This window comes from Microchirus variegatus (assembly GCF_963457635.1).
Source record: "Microchirus variegatus genome assembly, chromosome: 12".
Lineage (NCBI taxonomy): Eukaryota > Metazoa > Chordata > Actinopteri > Pleuronectiformes > Soleidae > Microchirus > Microchirus variegatus.
Genome location: NC_139813.1, coordinates 12,275,091 through 12,294,187, shown reverse-complemented (window position 1 = coordinate 12,294,187; position 19,097 = coordinate 12,275,091). Strand labels below are relative to the sequence as shown.

The 19,097-nt window shown below is 40.2% G+C and overlaps 1 protein-coding gene across 1 annotated transcript in view; it reads right to left on the bottom strand.

Annotated features, from left to right (window-relative positions):
* plcb1l (phospholipase C beta 1-like) overlaps positions 1-19,097 on the bottom strand; it is a 104,645-nt gene that overhangs the window by 7,108 nt on the left and 78,440 nt on the right. Inside the window, exons 14-32 of the mRNA XM_083898286.1 lie at positions 15,938-16,112; positions 14,409-14,495; positions 13,993-14,063; positions 13,416-13,512; positions 12,923-13,007; positions 12,592-12,716; positions 12,351-12,505; positions 12,076-12,240; positions 11,851-11,950; positions 11,459-11,563; positions 11,247-11,362; positions 9,024-9,159; positions 8,673-8,726; positions 8,263-8,482; positions 7,456-7,624; positions 5,693-5,769; positions 5,511-5,600; positions 5,296-5,353; positions 5,086-5,172 (exon numbers count right to left, since the gene is read on the bottom strand). Coding sequence (XP_083754412.1) covers positions 5,086-5,172; positions 5,296-5,353; positions 5,511-5,600; positions 5,693-5,769; positions 7,456-7,624; positions 8,263-8,482; positions 8,673-8,726; positions 9,024-9,159; positions 11,247-11,362; positions 11,459-11,563; positions 11,851-11,950; positions 12,076-12,240; positions 12,351-12,505; positions 12,592-12,716; positions 12,923-13,007; positions 13,416-13,512; positions 13,993-14,063; positions 14,409-14,495; positions 15,938-16,112 — 2,172 coding nt within the window. The remainder of the gene's footprint in view (positions 1-5,085; positions 5,173-5,295; positions 5,354-5,510; positions 5,601-5,692; positions 5,770-7,455; positions 7,625-8,262; positions 8,483-8,672; positions 8,727-9,023; positions 9,160-11,246; positions 11,363-11,458; positions 11,564-11,850; positions 11,951-12,075; positions 12,241-12,350; positions 12,506-12,591; positions 12,717-12,922; positions 13,008-13,415; positions 13,513-13,992; positions 14,064-14,408; positions 14,496-15,937; positions 16,113-19,097) is intronic.

Genomic DNA, 19,097 nt, shown 5'->3' with positions numbered 1-19,097 from the left:
TGCAGAGGACTCCTGCTAGTTGAACGAATTAGTGAGTGTGTGTGTGTGTGTGTGTGTGTGCATAAATGTGTGGTTCTGTGTGTTGATTCAAAACCCGCTCAGTGGGGAGACACCATGACATCAGACACTTTTTTTTTCCAAGTAAGGAAGAAGCAGCATGTTCTCTCACAATGTGCATTCACAACACGCACACATACACACACACACACACACACACACACACACACACCAACGCTCACTGCTGTCAAACATATTGCGCTATCACTGTATCACATCGCTTTGAAGGACAAATAAAATGTGTGGATGTGGGGATGACAGTACAGTGCAGAGGAATTACAGCATGGCTTAGTAATAAGCCTTTAGTCATAAAACCCCCAAACTGGGTGGAATCTTTTTCACTCCACGTCTGTCTTATCAATCAATTTTGTCTAAAAAGAATGTGAACTGACCAAACTGGTACAAAGCTTTAAGTCATACCAGCAACCTACACCACAGACTTTCTCTGACTGTACTTTGATGTCAAAATGATTCTGTCATAGGCCCAGTGTGCAACATTTACTGAAGAATATGTTTGTTAAATGTATAATCCCTTTAAAATGATTTGGTTTTGGTAACTTTAGAATAAGCCTTTTATACATATTTATGCAGGGGCCTTGCTTTACAGAGGCTGTCATCTTGCACCACCATGTTTAAACAGGCAAACCGATCATAGTGTGTATTAACAGCTATGTAAACAAATAACTGATTGTGCTGAAATTGTTGGGTTTTTGTAGCCATATAATAAGATTTAAATGTACTTCAGGCAAGGGCCTTGTCTTACAGAGGCCGTCATCTTGCACCATCACTGTTTCTACAGCAGCCTGAGAGTATATTTTGAAGCAGAAGCTTATGATGCAAACTAAGATGAATGTTTCAGTGAAGGTTCTCTGTCATCCAGCTCATAATATGTAGTTAGCTGTGGGCTACTGGACTTGCTTGAGTTGAGCTTGAATACATGGTTCTTCCCACTAGGAGCCTCTTGGATGAGAGGTGAAACATAATTCAACTCAACTCAAGCAAACCAGTCGCCCACAGCAAACTCCTGAAGAAGATGAACGTTGATGTCTCTAGTATTTAGTCAGTGGAGTACTTCCTTTGTAACAGCATAAAGTCTCACCATTACATTATTTCTTACACCTGAAATAAGTCAAGGTCAGGGTAAGTAACCCTAACCTTTAAGGAAAAAGCACTGTAGTGTTTTACACTCAGTTTTGCCACTCATTCATTCACAGAGTGCGTCTATGTGCAGTATATTTTTCTATCACTCATCTTTCATACCCATTCACATGCTGCTGGCACAGTCATCAGGAGCAACGTGGGGTTAAGTGTCTAGCCCAATGACACATCAGCACGTAGACTAGTGGAGCCGGGAATCAAACTAAGAACCTTTAATTTGAAAGACAACGCGCTCTAACACTGAGCTACTTTTAAATGTATTGAGCTACAGAATACACTCGTCTGATTTTGACCAAATCATTTTCTTGCTGTTGCTCCTGTGATCATTTCAAATATAATGTGGTCATACAGACACGACAGAAACCAGTTTTGCCAAATGAAAGCTCATTCATCTCACTAATGTCAGGACATGAACTCAAAGTATCAAACAAACTATTCTTGTTAATATCTATCTCAGATTATAAGCAGAACAAAGGATTCTTTGACTTCCTTTTCTAAAAAAGACTACATCAAATTCATATAAAAATATGGCATATAGCAGAGTAGCAACATGCCAGGATATAGGAGCATGAGGTGTGTTGCCATCATGCAAGGTGCTGCTGACTCCTGTGGGGCATTTTGATTGGATCATTAGCAGGACAGCGCACATGCTGTGAGTGACGACAAATGTGACCATGTCTTTCTTCCCTTTTCTCTTCTACCACCATCTAACACTTAAGGCTATCTTACATTTTAAATCCCCTCACCTTCGAATTGTTCAGCACTTGCCTAACGCGATACAAAACAGGGCAGGCCAAGAGGAAAGAAATTGGGCTTGTAACTGGAAGGATGCTGGTTCAAATCCCAGGAAGGGCCTGAGCAAAGCACCCAATTCCTGATTCCTCTCCGGTTGCAGATAAGTGCTGCCCCCTGTGCCTGGCTTGTGTGTGTGTTCACTACTGTGCAATTCACTTTGATTGTACGTAACATCCTGAATGTTTTAACACAAACACAACCCCAGGGCATCTTCTGCTGACTCTGTCTCTAGAGTTGTGTCCTCTGACATCTCCAGCATGTTTTGCATAAAGATGACAGCTATTGCATGAGAACAAATATTGCAGGGGTGGTTCATTATTATGCAATAGCTCCATTCAGGCAAATTAAATTTGCCATAGTCTAGATGTCAATTTGGAGGAGTGATTGTGACAGCGGGTAAAGTAATGGACAATCAGTTACAATTTTGAGGGAAACATTGATTGCTACCAGAATGTCATTTGATTGCAACACTAAATTGATTTGGGGAGAAAAAAAAGGGGGGGGGGGGGTGGCGGGTCAGCAGCATGTCTCAGATTGGAGCAAACCATTCATTTCTGTGTTGATTACATGCTGACGACACCGGTTGACACAGCTCAGACTGAGTAGGTGAAATGACTGCAATCATGGCGTTATTTGATGGCGCTAACTATTAAACAGTGGTGAATGTCACCACAGGACTGAGAGGAGTGAAGGTGATGAACGTCATTGATTTACACATAAACTGGACGGTTAACAACACAAACACAATCAAATCTACCCTCCCATTCAACACAGTTTGCTCTCATTAATTGATTGGCTTATACTTCATATGCAACACTTGTTTGAGTACAATTCCACTGGTTTTTATATTAGCGTCCATGTTTAATTTCAGCGTTTACTTTATCTTTTAATTTTGTGGTTTAGGGTGGTTGTTTTTAATCCTAATTTTATTGCTATTATTGCACAAATATGTGTACACTTGGAATGGGTTTTATATAAACCTTGAAACATTCATTTTCAAAAGTAAGTGCTCATTTTCATGTTGACAGGCAGATCTTTTTATGAGGGTATCTTTGCACATTATTATAAATGTGATTATCTACTTACCAACGATGAGCAATAGTATTCGGGGCTCAGTGCTGCTCTATGTGTTATTTAATTTGTTTCTTAATTTTGGTTTGCCAGTCAGAGGGAGGGTGAGTCTGTCTTTTTGATTTATCTTCATTAATTTAATTCTGTATTCCTTTTTTTCACCTGGAAGGCCTGGTGTACTTAGATTTGTCAAAATGATTCTGTCATAGAAATCAGAAATCTGCATATGTAACATCTGCCTCACATCTCACACACCTCGGCTGGTGATTCACATGTTTTGAAAATTGCCATTAATAATATATTTTCACATTAATCTACAACCTCATCTCGTCTAAATCCTCTCCCTGCTCCCTGTTATCAATAAAATGCCAGGACTCTGCAGGTCCTGCCAATACTTCACAATAAAAGTCTCATTCAAATCAGGGAACAGAAATCTAGAGTTATTTTGCTCTTAAAAAGAAGTGCAGGATGTGTTTGTTTGTGACACATGTGACAAATATCAACTTTGATGCTGCCCAGCGTAGCTGACATTCAGCCATTGCTGCTGCGGCACTCACGGCTGTAGTGAGGCATCTAATCATGCTTTTCAGTAGTAGCTACAAATAAACCGCTAAGCTTAGAGGAGCTATCGCTGTGATCTGTAGGTAAAAATATATGTTGTAAAAAAAAAATCTAAAAAATCACAATTTACTGTTACTTAGTGACATTATCGGAGGAGGAAGGAAGGATGGATAAAAGGCAAAAGAGTGACTCAGTTGGTGTCAAACTGACAAAAACAGCTGATTGTTCCTCCACTGCGCCTTGATGTCATCATGATGTCTTCTGTGATTGTGGTTTTGTTTTGTGGTGGAACAGGACTGTGCCTCACTTCAGCTCGTCTGCACTACACTTAGGTAGGTACATGTCTGCACTGCACCTCCCACACACAAACACAGGAGCTCAAAAGGAACACTGAGCTGTCACTTGGAGAGTGGGTGGATATGAAGCTGTGTCTAACCGGAGATTCCTGATGCGCTGAATGTATGACTTAAAAACACAAGGAATATTTGGTAAATGTATGCTATATGATCCTCATCTGAGAGTGTGGATGCATGTTACTTTTCTTTAAATATTATAATAATGATAATGTGATGTCATTACATCTTATCTTAGAGGCTCAAGGACACTGATGGATGGGATCGGCTCCCTCCAGCTGGGGTGTGATCTCACTATACAGGCCAATCTGCTTCCACTGTTATGATGCTAAGCTGCCATGCTATGCCAATGACCGTTATATTACAGTTCAAGCTGCCACATTCCAACTCTTGTTCTTATGAAGAACACCAATATTCTTGCACTTATTGCAATCTATTCTGCCATGTATTAATGCAATGCACATTCATTAGTTACCACTCAGTGGCACAGCTGTACAGAAAGCTTGCATATTAAAAAGCTGGCACCTCTAAAGCTATATTAATGCCAAACACTGGAATGCAACAGTGGTCTTACCATGATCTTCTGCTGCAAACACATCCTACAAAGACAGTCACAATAACAAGGTCGGAGACTCACAGTAAACCCAAGTATATGCAGCATATCGCAGAGTATTCAAGCTGAACCAGATTCAGCTACAACAGCTCAAGGTCATAACACTTACACACGGTTTTACTGTTTACACTGATGGCAGCCGCATGAAGCAGGAATTGACGTTAAAGCCAACGAAAACACTCTTATTCAGTCATGTTCAACTGTTTTCCATCATCAGTGTTCACAATGCCAGACAGTGCTGCGTCCACAAACAGCATCTCACCAAAGCTGGTGCATGTCGCCACCTAGTGGTCAAAATGGGCCACTATAATTTGGGTTATGGGAATTGTTCATAATGCTTTTGTTTAACCTTACACTCTACACATAATATGGATGCTTTTTCTTTATGTACAGCACTGCAGGCACCATGATAGTGGATTCATGTACATGTGTTACAGACTCGTGACTTGTGATGCAATCATAGTTCAGGAATCATACCTTCGGCCTTTCATCTAAGATTTGTTGCCGGATGTCCTTGTGCTTCTCCAGTAGTCTCTCATGTCTTTTACTCTGTGCATCCTCCAACTACACACACACATAGACAAATAAGTATGTGAAAAGCTGATTGAACTGTGAATGTGGACTGATGGGACACAGCATATTGATGTTAATCACTCTCTTACAGTAAACAGAAATGTCTTCTCTTACCCGTTTGATGTACTGCACCACCTCATTGACAAATGATCTGTTGATCTCCAGCTTCTCTCTGAGGGGAGAATTTTATTTACAGTTAAACTGAGCAACCACTGAAAATTGTACACATTCTTTAGTATTCAGTGACATCTAGTGGTCATTCATAATGTAACATCCAACGCTGCAGCGACACAGACTTCTAACAATATTGTCCAAACACAGATACTTACTCCTCTGTTACATTCTTGTCTTTAGATTTGGCCTCATTGATTTTCTCCTGCCTTTTCTTGTCCATTCTTTTCTTCAGATCCTTCTTTTCTCTGTAATGATCAGAGGAAGGAAATAGTAACAGGATTTTCCGTGTTTGTGTGAATGTTGGCGCATACAGTATGCTGAAAACACGACGTCTTACTTATCGCAGATGTCTCTGATCTTCTTGAGCTGAGCGCTCTGGCACTCCTCTGCTATAGTGGTCAGCTTCTCAACCAGCTGCAGCCAGAGTCAAAGAGAGGTTTGAGTCACTTAAAACCAAACATATTCATTCTTGATCATTTTATTTCATATTTAACTTAAGCCAACAACAGCGAAAAAACAACACCATCTCCACTCTGACACAGCTGTGCTCAGTGCACAGGTGAACTGGAGCTGAAGATATTAATTTTTCCACACCACACAACAGAATATGTGCACAGACAGCCGAATGATGGCCATAATATTCCACAGGGAGATGAAGGCGTGGAGAGTGAGGTGACCTACAGTTTATTGCAGTATTCATTCATTCGTTTACTTGATATGGTTATTCTGCATCAGCCTTTCCGAGCGTCAGGACAGCAGAATGCAGTCAGCACTTTATTAGCCAAATGCAAGCCTGGGCAAGCTCCCGTGTGTGTGTGTGTGTGTGTGTGTGTGTGTGTGGCACATGTGTGACACGCGTATGCCACTACTAAATACAATGATTGGTTTTATTAACTCTGGAAAAGCTCTGACCCATGACCATCTCTAACCACAACATCTGTATGATATATCTCAACTGCAAATTCTCAAACCTGTGACAAAAAACTATTTGCAAAAATTAGTCAATTTCCATAATTCAATGTGCAATTTATCTCAACCTCTTGAAAAATCTATGGTCAGTACAATGGGCACATTATACTAGTCACATTACCCTTTGGTCCTTTAACCACTTTGAAACGTGAAGCTTTGGGTCCTGATTTGCTTTCCCTGGTTTTCATTGCTACATCACTTGTTTTCATTAAGAGTATTTAGGATTATTTCTTGGTATTGTTTTATCGTTTGTCATGTTTACATATTCATTTTTGTGTTACTTACTGTTTTTGTTACCTTTTTGCATTTGAGTATGTTGTCTTATTCTATCCACCTGCCTCGGGACTTCAGATGTTAATTAGCCAATGGCTCTAACAAGGCATGCTTACATGTTGATGTTCATTAATTTAATTTCCCAATAAACAAATAAATAAAGTGCATATAAGGAAATGGCCTGGTGTTTTTTACTGTGTCATCGATGTCACTCTACAAGCGCTTAAGTAACAGACATGTTCAATAAAGAAGTATATGAAGGAAAGCCGGTGGTAAGTAATAACCAACTAACAGATGGACACAGTACCTCAACATGAAATGACTAAATTGACCTTTGGAGAGACACAAAACAAAACACATGTGTTTAAAAGTCGAGCATCTAACACTTACAAGTATGTTAATAAAGGTGCATAATCACTTTGAAATAAAAAATGATTTGGTTTTCATAGCCTTAATATAAGCCTTTCATGTGTAATTTAGGCAGGCTTTACAGAGGCTGCCAAACCAGCTAGAGTTTTTGAAATGGATGCTTTCTATGCAAATTGAGATGAAAGACATCCTTTTTGTTATGTGAAAGTCACTGTAGTTTGTTGGCGCTCTTAGAAAAATGAGGGAAGAGAAGTGCTCGGATTGTTAGAATCTGCAGTCTCACCATTCAGCGTCACTAATTCTTACACTTTAAGCCTCAACAGTTAATTAATGACTTGTGTGTGCAAACAAAAAGCATCTCAAATGTCTCTGTCCATATTGTAGATACTTACTAGTGATAGTTAATGAGGACACTTGAAATCAGACACTGAGATTGTCAGAGACATATTTTGAATGAGTGTATTTGTTGTTTGCTGCAGTTAGGAGTACCTGTTTGATGTGCTCTCTTTTCTGGTACTTTTCGCTGTAGTACTGCTCCTGTCGGAGTGTGAGGAGCTGCTGCTGCTGCTGCTCCTTAAGCTCTGCCAGATGCTGGTTGCACTCCTGATCCAGCTCACACAGCTCCTGGTCCAGGGTTGACAGGGAGTGGTTCGACCGGCTGGATGTGTTCACACGCGGCCACAACACAAACAGGACATCCACAGGTTAATGACAGCAGAGTGGTCCAGTCTCATTCATGCAAATGAACGTGTACGCTATATGAAGCAGCTACAATCAAAGCAGACAGTGTGTCTACTGCTAATTCCAATAATATTCTCTATCAGGGGAGCTTCCAAATTTGAAATGTTACAACTGACTTTAATCTCAACATAACTCAGTTGAAATGTGTTGTCTTTCTTGGGCTTTTAAACGTCGTGTGTATGATGGACTGTGTCGTGAATGCGCCCTAAAGGCTTTCGTATCCTGTGTCCAGCTCTTTATTTTCTGTAAGTGTTTGTCTCGTAGCAACACAATAGTGTTCAACAGTGGATTTAATAAACAGTGTGCTTCGGTAGATGGAAAATATGAAGGAAGTAAAAAAGCCAGGAGGAAGGTGTTGAAATACACTATACTTCATATTATAATAATATTCCAAGAGAGTTGGTCAGATTTGTGAGAAACACACACTCACAGTCTGGATAGTGTGCAGAAGGAGAGACTGACAACTAAGTTAAGCTGTGTGCTTAAAGACTTTCACTGTGACAGTCAACCAGCAGGAGGAGAGTTTATTTTGAACAGAAGAGGAGGGCCACCTACCTTTTCTTACCATCTCGTTTGTGGCTCTTCTGCAGAGCGGAGCGCCGACGCTGATACTGGCTCTGCAGCTCGGATACACGAGCTGTGTGCTCTTTGATCAGCTCGCTGGTCTTTCTGTGGTGTTTCCGAACCAGCTCCTTCATCTCCTTGTACTGTTTCCTCTGCTCACGTACAAAGCCCTTCTGTTGCTTCAACTCCTCCAGTGACTGAGCTTCCAGTTCTAGAAAAAAAAACAAAGTGGAAGAGAAGCACAGACAAGAAATTATCCTTTGCACAGTACCAATTTTCTCAGACACTAAAATCAGCATGTATATTTAACTGAATGTAGATAATGCAATTAAAAACAAATCAGTACAATCACAGCTGTATTAGGGAATGCTCAAGGCGGACTTTTGAAAACATCATCTTACCAGTGAGAACAGTTTGAATGATGTCTTCACTTTTCACTGATGGTTTCAGAGAGCCTGGTTACATACATGAGCAAAAATGTCGTTTTTACAATGAAGCAGTCACATTATTATCTCAGCATCTGAGTGAACAGCTAACAGTGGTGTGTTAAGAGTAGAACTGTATTTATCCCCTCATTCCATCTATGCTATATTGGCAGAAATGAATTAAATTAAATTAAATTAAATTAAATTAAATTAAATTAAATTAAATTAAATTAAATGAAAGTATAATCAGAATTAAATTATAATGCAAGAACAATGGGCATTAGCTTTCAATGTAAATAGACTATTGCACATGTGGTGATGCGGCACCTGCAGACTGGGTCTGGCCGACCAGTGACGGGGGTTTTGGGGTGATAATGGGTGTGTGGCTCAGTCCGTTCTCTGCGGGCGACGTTACCCTCTGATCCACCTTCGATTCTGAGGGTGCATCACTTCCTGCCTCCACCTGTAAATTACAGAAAAACATTCAACATTTGGATCAGTTCCACTCAGTATAAGTGTTGACAGTGGTCACGACTAACACATTTATCACTATCGTTATTACCATCTTTCTGATTAACAAGTTTCCATATCTTGTATAGTTGAAGCTTTTTAAATATCAAATGCAACACATCTTTGCTGCTGTCAAATACAACATCATCTTGTTCTCTCTCTTCAGTAAAAAAGAAAAAAGAAAAACATAAAAGTTTTTCTCTCTCCACAAGTGGTTGCATCTTCAGAGTCTCCTGCTGTACCTGTGTGCTGAAGGACAGTTTGTAGACATAGCTTTGGTAACCCACTCTCAGCATTGCTTCCTGTGACGAGGCTCGGCAGATCTTAATTTCCCTTAGGCTCGACTGAATCTCTGAAACCTATATGTTTTTATCAGGGAAAGGTTAATGCGATTTTGAATAATGTCTCCTCTAGCTGTGCCAGCCAGACCTTTTTTCCATTCGTCCCCTGCTCTCTCCACATTCATCTCTGCATGCTGCGCGCCGCCTTCCACTGCTCTATCTCGTTTGGTGACTGTTACCATGGCCACAGCGTGAAACCAGTCTTTGTCAGCCATCCTCGTGGGAAATCTTATCAGCTGGCAAATCAGGTAAAAGAAGCCGCACAGAAACAACCCCCTTCTCTAAGGACCTCAGATAACCCTCTGTCCTGCCGTGACTCTCACCGTCAATTTATCCGAACTTAGAAAGTGTTCTCTCCTTCTCTCTGTTGTACTGAATCCACATTAATCCTTGGCTACTTGTACTAGTATAATGCGTCATGTCCATTTACCTCCATGACTCACTATCAAGACGGCTACTTAATCCATAATATCCATATTCACAGGTTAAAACATTTAGAACAATTCTTTGAACTGATATTAATTAAAAGCTGATGTGTCATGAGTGTGACGTGTGTGCAGTGCAATCATGTCCTGGTACAAATGTTCCTTGATGACTATTATGTGAAACAAACATTACTGAGTAAAACTCTCAGAGCTTACACTGTAGTCTGTAATAAAGTTAAAGGTCACTTGGACAGAAGTTGACTCATTTCCAGTGAATAATGTATCATTATTTATAACATTTAGCCACTCAGTCAGTGCTTCTAGTGTAAAAGGTTGTTCCTTAATTCTCTGTGTAATTATGTACAATATCACTTTCTCACAAAAAAACACCTCAAACTTAACTTACTCTGCTACTTGTCTCCTTCAAAATCTGAGAAGTATATAGTTAGAAAACCTCTTTAATCTAAGTCATTTGCAGTTTTTGTCAAAACAACAACAAGACATAAAAAAATGTGCCGTGAAAATGAAAAATCTGAATTTCAAAGTGGTCAGTCTGTCACATGACTGAGTGCTTTCATTTCAGGAAATGCTGTTATAAACACTGTTGATTAAAAGTGTCTCTCCCTATCCTGAGGCATAACAGTGAAAATACACAGGGCCACAGCAACAGAACCTGGCATTGGAGCCTGCAGGTGGAAAAGACAATACTGACAACAATACTGCTACTGCTGTGTGTTGCAGTGCACTTTATCAAACTGGCTGGGAATGAAAAATGGCCCAAACAAAGTGTTTTGATAATATCTGTGGGGATCTGTGCTGGAAACAAGCTGGAGTTCATAATCCATCTTCAGTTGCAACAGCATAGGCTGTGGGTTTAAAGTACCTTGTGGTCTTATGAATAACCTCCTCTTCCCGAGTCTTACTAGAGAAAAATATCTTCTTACTACATCTCCATAGACTCCTGAACAAATGCTTTTAATTTCCAAATCTGAAACCTCTTTTGCTGTTTGCAGTTCTCGTTTGGATAAGACAGGGGGTGAATTGTCTGGATCAGACTCTTTAAAAGCAGGAATATTTACAGAATATTCAAGCACAGTGGCTTCTGGATCAACATTGTAGAATACTTCCTTATTCATTGTGAATTTTGCAGAGATGTTCCAACTGTAATTGACTGACCAGCTAGCAGGAAAGGTTCTGTAAGAGGAGAATTTGCTTTACACAGCCCCTCTGCACCATTTTAGGAAAATATCTGGACCCTGAGTAAAACCACACACCTCTTTGTCACCATCCTCCTCTCCTCCCTCCTCCAAAGTGAGAGCAGCCAGCTGATTGGCTCTCTGCTCCATCAGGTTGACATAGCGGATGGGATTGGACAGGGCTTCAATGACATCTGAAAATTAAAAAAAAAAAAGCATTTTTTGTGACACCAAAATAATATTTAAAATGAGCAGCGTTCAGTTTGTGATGGCACGATGACCTCACTTACCTGCAAATGTGTCTGGAACATAGTCTTTCACTTCTACGTACACGAACAAAGCAGGCATCGTCAGAGACAGGTTCTTCTCATTCCTCAGACTGATGTAGTGATAGCCTGCAGGGTTTGAGTCAGATTTATTAGTACAAAAACAACAAGATTTAACAACATAATGTTAACAGGAAACAACTGTTGCACTAAATACTTCATCCCCAGGATATTAATAAACACAAAATGTGCAGTTACCACAATTGTTTTGATGCTATATCTAGCTGTTTTCCATTACCATGTCTTCACATTACATAAATATAAATTACAGTATTGTCCATGGGCCCATCATTGGTATTTTGGATATGATTTTTGAAAGTACTGTGGATAACTGTGGACTCTCAAACCAAACTCACCTGGACGAATGGCTGATACAGGAATGATACGGTGGCCGATGAACTTCCCACCTTCTTCAAACACAGCTATTCTCAATGAAGCAAGTGTGGGCAGGACAACCTGAGGACATTTAAAAAAACAAAAAAAAAACAATGTCACTCATTCTTGTGAGACCAAGAAAAAGATAGGAAATTATGACTTGATATTTTGATTTGAGATATAAAAATTAGATCACTTCTTCTCACCTTCTTGAAGACAATGGCCTCTTCTTCCCAGACAGGGTTGATGGCGTTGCCCTGAGAAGTCTTGGTCTTGAAAGCTTTCCTCTTTGTGTCCACAGGTAAGCCAAACATGTCCATCTCCACGTACGTGCCCACTTTTTTATCTGACAGGAACTGGCCAGAGATGATCTGGACGGAAGGGAAGGGAACAAAGCAAGACAAGAAGAAAAATACATCTATATTTAAACACACAGACAAAGCCTCATGAACACAAAATACCAGCATTAACCACTGTATACCTTGACAGACAGTGTGTTGGCTACTATCCCGTCCACTGTGCTCTCAGTAAAAGGGTCAAAGTGTTTGTCTGGTCGTCTCATAAACTCTGGTTTGAGTCTGTATCCACATTTGCCGTTGTACTCGTACATGCCCAGGTTTAATTGCATGGACAAATCTGTACAGTTAACAAAGAATGACCACAGTTACTTGGTTGAAAAAAATCACACAATGCCAACAATATGAAGGAATTAAGGAACTCACCAATAGTTTGGAAATTGAGAGCCACCAGCTGACAACCAGCATTCCAGAAGAGCTGAGGGTTATAGTTGGAAGAATCCACTCGAGTGCCTTTAGGGTAGATCCTGCTCAGCTGCAGCTTGTTGTATCTGAACAGAGCTGAGTTAAGGATGAGATTCTCTTTCTCTTTTCTGCTTACACAACCAAGTCTGTCAAACTACAATGCAACAATGCTGTTTCTACCATCAGGACTGATGAGGCTGTAAGAACAGAAACTCAACTCATACAAACTGAAAATAAAGACAATTGTTGTGAGTTGTACCACGCACTGTTTCAGTGGAACTTTGAAGGATACTCCACAAACTCTACAGGGGACTTGGTCAGTTGCTCCAAAGCTTTGGTCTCGACAAAGGATGACATCTGGTAGCTGCGATTGATCTCTGCAGACACCAACGGTGATATATATAAAACAATCTGATGGTTTTAAAGTTTTCTGTGTAACGTTTAGAAAGGTTTACTGGCAGACATTAAATACACTATAGTGTATAAACAATTTAAAATAGGTTTTCTATGCCTTAGAATAAACATTTAAAGTGTACTTTAGGCAAGGGCCTTGATTTACAGCGGCTGCCTTCTTCCACTGCCATGTTTCTATGGCAGCTTAAATGGACAAACCAAGCAGAGCACACATTTCTCTTTTTAAAGTGGTAATTTAGTGCGCAAACAAAGGCGAAGAACACTCTTTTCTTGCATGTAAAGGCAACCATAGTTCTTTGAAGCACTTGGGAAAGGGGGGGTTTAGTGGAGGAGATTAGATGTAAAAAAAAATAGTGCAGAGATGTTCTTACTTTTTGAACCCTCAAAGCTGTTAAACTTGACTGGTTGGATGTAGATGACCAGGTTGGACATTTCCTCTGTGGCAAATGCCTCACTGCCTGCGGTACCCTGTACACACATAAACACAAAGTTTTATAATTCTTGAAAACAATGACGCTTTGATCAACACATCAGAAGGATTAAAATGCATTGCACATACATGTACACATATGTACACGAGAGAGCAGCCTCCCATAGAACGGAAGTACTAATTAACGCTGTTTTTTTGGTGTGCATCTGCGCCCATTACCTCGTTTATGAAGCCCTGAAGGTTCTAAACAAACAGTTCAGCCACAGAACACTGTGTTGTATTGTAATCTGGGGCTCAGCGAGATCTCTGAAAAAACCTGGTCCAGTTACGTAACATGCTCATTTACAGCAACTAGGAGGTTTTTGACCATAAAAACGAGTTAAGTAACATCGCAGTTACATATATTATATGTAAGTAAACCTCCATAACTCACATATATCCTATCGGACCACTCTATGGGAGATTTAAAACATAACATGCATGCAGTATACATTTAAAGTGACGACTGAGATACACACCTCATCCATTGAGCCCTTTTTACAATCATCATCGTCGTCATCTTCATCTTCACTTTCTGCCTCCACTTCCCCTGGAATATTAGTCACAGATTAGGGCACAGACAGGAACAACATACAAATGTTCACAAATCCAGTGTAAAATATTTTGAGATATCTTGAATCAATCGCCTCAATTACATTTAAAAGCAGCGAAACTGACATAGGTGACAATGACAGTTCATGTACTGAGGAAAAACAGCCTCTGCACCTACATAATGAGATATACTACTAAAGAATGTGAGGTCATGCTGACTCAGGTAATTCATTTTAACATCCTAATGGTCGAACTGACCTACAGCTTCTGCAGCAGCCTAATGAGAGCTCTGCCAAAGACTTCTAATCTGAGGTCATGCTGTCGTACCGTGTGTGTGACTCACCGATAGACTTTCTGCCCTGTGGCCTCAGGCTGAGCTCAGCGCTCTCAGTGGTCTGTGAAGAGTCTGCCATCTCTTCTTTGGTTGAACCTGTGTCGACAAAAAAAAAATAATAATTGACAGCAAACAACAACATAATGATAAACCTCAATGTAAAAACACAAGGAACCGTAATTTGAAGTGAAACAAATGTAATAGTCTACTATTTGGCAGTACAGTTTGTCATTAACTACGTATCAGTCCAAGAGCAGCACTTTTAAATTTTACTAAGTGTTTCTAAAAAGGCTGTATCAGACAATAAGTGACAGGTTTGTGCAGCCATGCCGATACAAGGGTGCAATTTGTACTGGAGAGAGGGAATGCACGTCCACCTCACTTTTCAAATTGGACTTTGTGTCCACCCAGTGTTTTTACTTTCAGTAAAATCTCTGTACACAATGTCCTCTTATTGTCCATACCCCAAAGCAACAAAACCAGTTTTCTTTTTCAAAGACTTTTTTCAGGAATCTTTATAAATATGACTCTGGGCCTGAGCCCCCAAACAAATTTACAATTTGTGATATGTAAATGTCAAATAATCTTTATCAGATACAGTGTTTACTTCAAAAATAATGCAGAAATGTAGGCAGCATGTCCTAACTGTTTTTCTTTTTGAGTCTGATTAAAAAAATCATAGACCACAGTGTTTTTCCCACTTGTGAAATCAAACCTACACCTGTGCACTGATGTGTGAGCGTCTCATCATGTGTCAGCACCTCATCATGTGTCAGCACAGACAAATGAACATTCCTTGGGCAGTACACCACTTAACCTCTCCACTGTTACGCAACAGTCAAACACTTGTGCTACATTTTTATTACACTAGGGGGCAGTGTGTGTCAATGCCAGAATGACAGTCAAGTGGCTCAGCAATGAAGAACACTTGAGGTGAATGATAGCTGTTGTAATTTACATACACACAGTTTTGAATAAAGGTGCTGAATGTATAAAGTATAAACATGACACTGGAGCGCACACATACACATACACAAAAACACACAGGAACATACAAAATGACACATATAATGTTCATCAAATATTTAAATATGAATCACCTTATAAATTCAACCCAAAGCTGTGAAAATACAAAAATCCACAAATTGAGACATGGTTTATGGCGTAATGTACACACAGCTGCATTAAGACACACTGACACATTGAAGGCCACTGCTGGTGTTTAAGACACCTCAGTGACCAGCAGTGTACATGTCTGATGGGGAGAGCATGCATCAGCCAATAATACCTTCAGTTGATGGAAAGGGCTGTAAAAATGATAAATGATACACAATAACAGTGTTTGGCACCAGTGATTGCGTTTGTGGGCAGCAGAGAGGTGTCGGTCCAGAGCACAGACCCAGACCCAGACTGTAAAGCTACATTTAACTTCTGAAACATCATAACTCATCTGTCCCAGAGTGACGTGACGGCTCTGTTAGAGGGACGACAGTGTGTGTGTGTGTGTGTGTGTGTGCTAGTATGTTCCAGTGATGTACCTGCGCTCGGGGACGAGGGCTCGCAAACACTGGAAGAATCACTGTAGGTATTAGAAACCTGCTCCGACAGTTTTTTTTTGTGACTCCCATCCGTCTTGTGGTGTTTCTTCTTGTTCTTCACCAAGATTTTGCCCATCAGCTCCATTGGGCTGGGTAGTGGCACATTGGACTCCAGCTGAACATGGAGTAGAAAGAGGAATGTAAATAAACAAATAGAGTCTATTCATTGGTTTCAAGTAGAATGACGTAAGAGCCAGCAGGAAAAAAATGTAAAAAATGTGTTATTCAAAAAGGGCAATAAAAAACAAGTTGAGTTAAATATGTTTCTACACAGCTAAAGACTACTCCATTACAGCCATATTTTACAAGAGTTTGGAGACACATCTAATTACTGAAAGGAAATGCAAAAGTTGTTTACTGGAGTGCGTAATTTCACTTGTAAATTGGTGGCAGTTTTAGGAGAAAATTTGTTTTGCTCAAAATTCACTAAGGATGATTAGAAGTGACTGTTGATGTGAAAACTCACAAGAAGTTTACACTTTCAACACTAAACACAGCTTCCTGGGGGAAACTGAGCGTTTAACGCACATACACACTCTCTCAAGTGAGTCTGGCTAGAAGTCTGCAGATCTCTGATTTATTTATGGCATTCACTACTTTGGAAACATGGTGTTTAGGAATATTAATAATTTATCACCCAGAAAGTCTGTAATGAAGTTAAATATACACAGAATCAGGGTCTTTATAAATGTACCCGACTTAAAATGATTATTACTTTTATTTGACTTCTTTCAGGAGCAAGAAAACAGTGACTTATACACCAAACTTAAATAAACCCTTCACCTACGTTGACACCTACCATACACATTCACCCACAACTCTCTAACTGTTAAAATATCACATTGTTTGGTTTGTTTTCTTTGGCTTCAGTCAAATATTTCCATTTAAATGGAACTAGTTCAGCACTAGAGGTGGCATGCAATTCTGACTTGACTCAAGTGCATAGCATTAAAGCCATTCGATTAAATCTTAATTGACTAGAATTGATTCAGTTCTCCCCAAATCCCCAAACCCCTTGTCTGCTCCAATGCAATAAGGGACTGACAATTGGAAATCAGTAGAGTAGGTTGAGGCTAAAAACACTGGAATGCTCTAAATACTCACACTTGCTCTCATTTCTAGGAATATTTTGTGATGAAATGTGACCTAAACCTATTCACTTAATGAAATGTAGTTAAGTATGTCCACACTGCTACATCACATTCAAAATGCAAATGTGAGTTCAATACAAAATTATATAAAGTACAATTATTTTACAGCTCATGTTATTGGTTACATTTTTCACAATAGTTTGAATGTATTAGCATTAAATACTTACTTTTACATACTGTACATCATTTAATTCTAAATTGTATATCAGTTGGTGACACACCACTAATACATGATACAGGCAACTGTGTAATCTCTGATCCATGTCTGTCAGCTACTTCTGATTCAGATTAGTTCATGCTGCATTTCCGTATTTCTGCACTGTTGTTAGTCTCTTGTGCTAGCTCCACTGTCTTACAGTATGTTTATTTCTCTGCTGCCCACATCATTCCCAACCCCGCTCTTCCTTCACGACATTGCCAGTCCTGATCCGTCAGCAGCTTAAAACTCAGCCTCCACAAGATTCATCAAACGGCTACAAAAACAGCTCTATTTCCCAAACATATTTCATATTTTTTTCAGCAGTTACAATGTGGTGACAATACAGCCTTCAGCGGCATCGTGATTCCACTGATGAGAGCCATATAGCGAGCAAGAAAACAATCTGAATTACGGGGGAGAACAGAATGTTCTCAGATTAATTGAAAACGACCACAACAAAACCAACAAAATATTAGCACCACTCTCTCCTATTCAACGCAAATTCCATTCCATTTTGTGGAGTGGACACTACAAGAGACACTCAAGTTTCTGAGAAAACGGTAATCCTCTTAATTCTCACCCAAGGCTCAGCTAGAACCAGTCTAGCTACAATAATCTCTCTGCCCATGAGTCTATGATCCAACAGCGCTGATATCCTATTCACTACGCTGTACACACAGCTGTCTCAATGCCAGAGGGGAGTGGCTGTCATTGCACTCACCTTTCTCTGTTATTACATGCTCACTGGTAGAAATCTGATTCCTTAATAGCATATTCTCTCTGTCTGGCTTACTTCTCCCTTGGTGTCTGCCTCACTGTATCTCTCGCCAACCCCTTCCCTGTGCCACTCCATTTGAAAGGCTTCTACCCTGATAATGCCTCAATGTCAAATGCAGTCAGAAGGCTGTAATTCTCAGCGGGCTGTGTCTTTGGCAGTAGCAGCGCTGGAGGAGATCCCTGCATGTGTGAGATAATGTTGCATCTGACTGCTGGGACCTTCGACTGCTCTTTAGTGTTACACCAACAAGGACAAGTCATCCCAGGGGAATAACAGAGGAGGAGTAAGTGGTATGTTTGAGTACATATGTGTGCAGGATTGTATGCGTCTGATTGAACAAGTGTGAGAGTGTTTGCAACAAGTGTCTCCAGTTGCCTCAAATAAGTGCCTGCGTCATTACACACAAAGACTCCTGGGGGGGAGGGTGTTTGGCCACAAAGGGACAAAGCAAGCTTTTGACGGGTTGCCATGGCAACAGTGCAGAGATAGATATAGGGCTGCCAAGGAAAGCCACGTTTAGATTACAGCGTAAAACATTTCCATTTAATCTTACACGGCTGTCATTGGCAGTCTGTGCCATGATAACAGAGAGCCAAGCTAAAATGATTGTGGACCGACTCATTTAAAGTTGGCTTCCGGGGCACATACATCATCACTACAGGTATGAGTGTGTCTGTGATTGAAAATGAAAACACAAAGAGAGAGAGATGGGGAGAGAGTGAAGAAGTGAGAGATAAAGTCTAGGAGGCCATTTAGGAGCACGCCTGGAGTGACAGGACGAGGAAAAACAGTGACAACACATTTTGCCAGGTGCTACGAGGCGCCAAGTCGATAAGTTGCTGAATGTGAGAAAGATGGAGAGAGAGAGAGAGGGGGAAAAAAACGATATATAAACTGAAAAGAAATGGATGTGAATTGAGCGTTATTTTTTTTTATAACACAGTAGTGTACATGGAACACATCCAAATATAC